The sequence below is a fragment of the Penaeus japonicus genome, unplaced genomic scaffold (genome assembly GCF_977035675.1).
Source record: "Penaeus japonicus unplaced genomic scaffold, GWHDUDI00000001_assembly GWHDUDI00000005, whole genome shotgun sequence".
Classification (NCBI taxonomy): Eukaryota; Metazoa; Arthropoda; class Malacostraca; order Decapoda; family Penaeidae; genus Penaeus; species Penaeus japonicus.
Window position 1 is genome coordinate 2,817,323 of NW_028234407.1, and position 2,500 is coordinate 2,819,822.

General features: G+C 39.2%; 1 protein-coding gene across 1 annotated transcript in view; it reads left to right on the forward strand.

The window, feature by feature from the left end:
• The window catches only part of LOC122262142 (uncharacterized), a 16,936-nt gene that overhangs the window by 9,536 nt on the left and 4,900 nt on the right, over positions 1-2,500 (forward strand). The window contains exon 5 of the mRNA XM_043030090.2: positions 1,608-1,712. Coding sequence (XP_042886024.2) covers positions 1,608-1,712 — 105 coding nt within the window. The remainder of the gene's footprint in view (positions 1-1,607; positions 1,713-2,500) is intronic.

A 2,500-nucleotide genomic window follows, 5' to 3' on the forward strand; every position in this document is an offset into this window, starting at 1 on the left:
GGACATTTTCAGCTGTACAGTTGTTTATCAACTGACGAGTATGGTTATCTACCTTGTCCAGAAATTGTAGATAAGACGGGGGACAGGCCATCCAAGTGAGGGGAGAGTATTCAAAGTAGGGTTGCATCTGTGAGTTGTAGAGAATCCTGCTTCTTTTTGCATCAAAGAGAGGAGCTATTCACTGCAGCACTGCCAGTTTCCCAGCTTCCCTGGCAAGATCCTTGGTGTGGCTCTATTCCAAGGATATCCAGTATATCTGCTTCTGCTGTCTCAATGTAATGACATTCATTACATTGAGACATTACATTGAGAGTGAGTGTGCAGTGATTTTGATGCTGAGCTATGTATATGATTTGAATTCTTCTGCATCAAATGTGACTTGCCATAGTTGTCCCCAGGTGGTTATACTTGTTAAATGCTGCTGTATTATTCCTTTAACTTCATTTAACTGGTTCTTGCCAAATGAGAAGAATATTGTGCAAGCATCTGCATATGCATATGATTCTGGGACGAGATCAAGTAGGTCATTAAAGTAAATATTCCACAACAGAGGTCCTAGAACACTTCCCTGCAGAACACTTGGGCCAGTGGGAAACTCCTGAGAAGTTGCGCCCCTACATACTACATGTAAGGAACAACCTTGAAGATAGTCTCCCAGCAGTTTAAGTGGCCTACCATTTATCCCATTTGCCTTGCACTTGGCCAGAAGACCATCATGCCAGACCCTGTCAAAGGCTCCAGCATTATAAAGTGCAATGACGCAGGTGATCATCTGATCATCCAGAGCTTTGTGCCATATAGATGAGAGGTTCAAGAGAAGGTCTGCTACTGACCGACCCTTTCAAAAGCCAATCTGCCTTTTGTTGAGAAGACAGCGGTCTTGTAGAAATTGGGTCATTTGGTTAGAAATAATTATCTCCAGTATCATGGAACTCACTCACTCTCTCTCTCTCTCTCTCTCTCTCTCTCTCTCTCTCTCTCTCTCTCTCTCTCTCTCTCTCTCTCTCTCTCTCTCTCTCTCTCTCTCTCTCTCTCTCTCTCTCTCTCTCTCTCTCTCTCTCACACTATATCTGTCTCTGTCTCTCACTCTCTGTCTATTTCTTTCTTTCTTTCTTTCTCACCCCTACTCTCAGTCTTCTTCTCTCTATCTTTTTTTTTTTCTACACCTTTATGCCTGTCTATCAATGTATGTGTTTATCTCTCTCTCTTTTTGTAAATCTGTTTAATACTCACTCTCACTTTCTCTCACTGGGCATTGAAATTCTCTTGTGGATTGTGTCATTGTACACCTGCAAATGTTAAAGTGATTGCACGTGTCCTGCTTTGATTGTGCTACTTGCTTTTGTGGGATCTATTTGCTTTGACGGCTTTCACGAACATTTGTGATAATATCTGAGTGGGACTTTTTTTTTTTTTTTTTTCTTTCTTTCTTTACAGAGAATCCCCTTTTAACATCATTTTCTCTCTCTCTCTCTCTCTCTCTCTCTCTCTCTCTCTCTCTCTCTCTCTCTCTCTCTCTCTCTCTCTCTCTCTCTCTCTCTCTCTCTCTCTCTCTCTCTCTCTCTCTCTCTCTCCCCTAATAATGAGTCTTTACATTGCTCGTTTAGGTTCTCCATGATGCCGTCAACAATACATAACGTTATCGTCAACTTCACCAACTTCCTAGAGACTTTGGGAGATGGATCCCTTACCTGGCCAAGTGCCGAGGAAAAGTGAGTGAACAAAGCCCATTGATGCCCATAGGCTATATCAGGAATTTTTTTTTTTATAGTAGCATATATTTTGTTATCTTGAATTAATGTAAATTGCATTTGGAATACTTATATCTGTTGGTTAGAAGGCATATTTATATGGTTCCCTTTAAATGGGTTCCTTTGTGTATTTAAGGGCATGTAATAGACCTTAGTTGGTTATGTACATTTTCTTTAATTTCAACTGTGGGTACAAGAGAAACTATTTTTATCCCAGTGTTTACACAGCAGAATCTTATAGCTCCCCCCAAAAATATGTAGTGGGATGTTTTTTTAAAGTGCAGTGTGTAATAATTTGTTCCCCTCCTTCTTCCTACTTCAATATTATGCAATTTTTAGCAATTGATTAACCTTCAGTGGATGATTTTCATCATTCCCTTTGTTAAAGCATCTTGCCACTTTGCTCTTATAGTTATATTGCAACAAAATTTGAATTTATTCACTGATTTCTGCATTGAACACTCTTACTGTGATACGTGTAAGTTTTAAATGTTACATTAACCTAATTTTCAGATATGTAAGAAATTAATCATGAATTAGATCTTGACCAAAGAATTCTGTCTTTATCTATTTTCCATATTTTGTGAAACTTACATATATATATATATATGTGTGTGTGTGTGTGTGTGTGTGTGTGTGTGTGTGTGTGTGTGTGTGTGTGTGTGTGTGTGTGTGTGTGTGTCTGTGTGTGTGTGCAAAACCCAAATCACACAATTAATTTGTCCAAGAAACAGTAAATACTTGTGCCT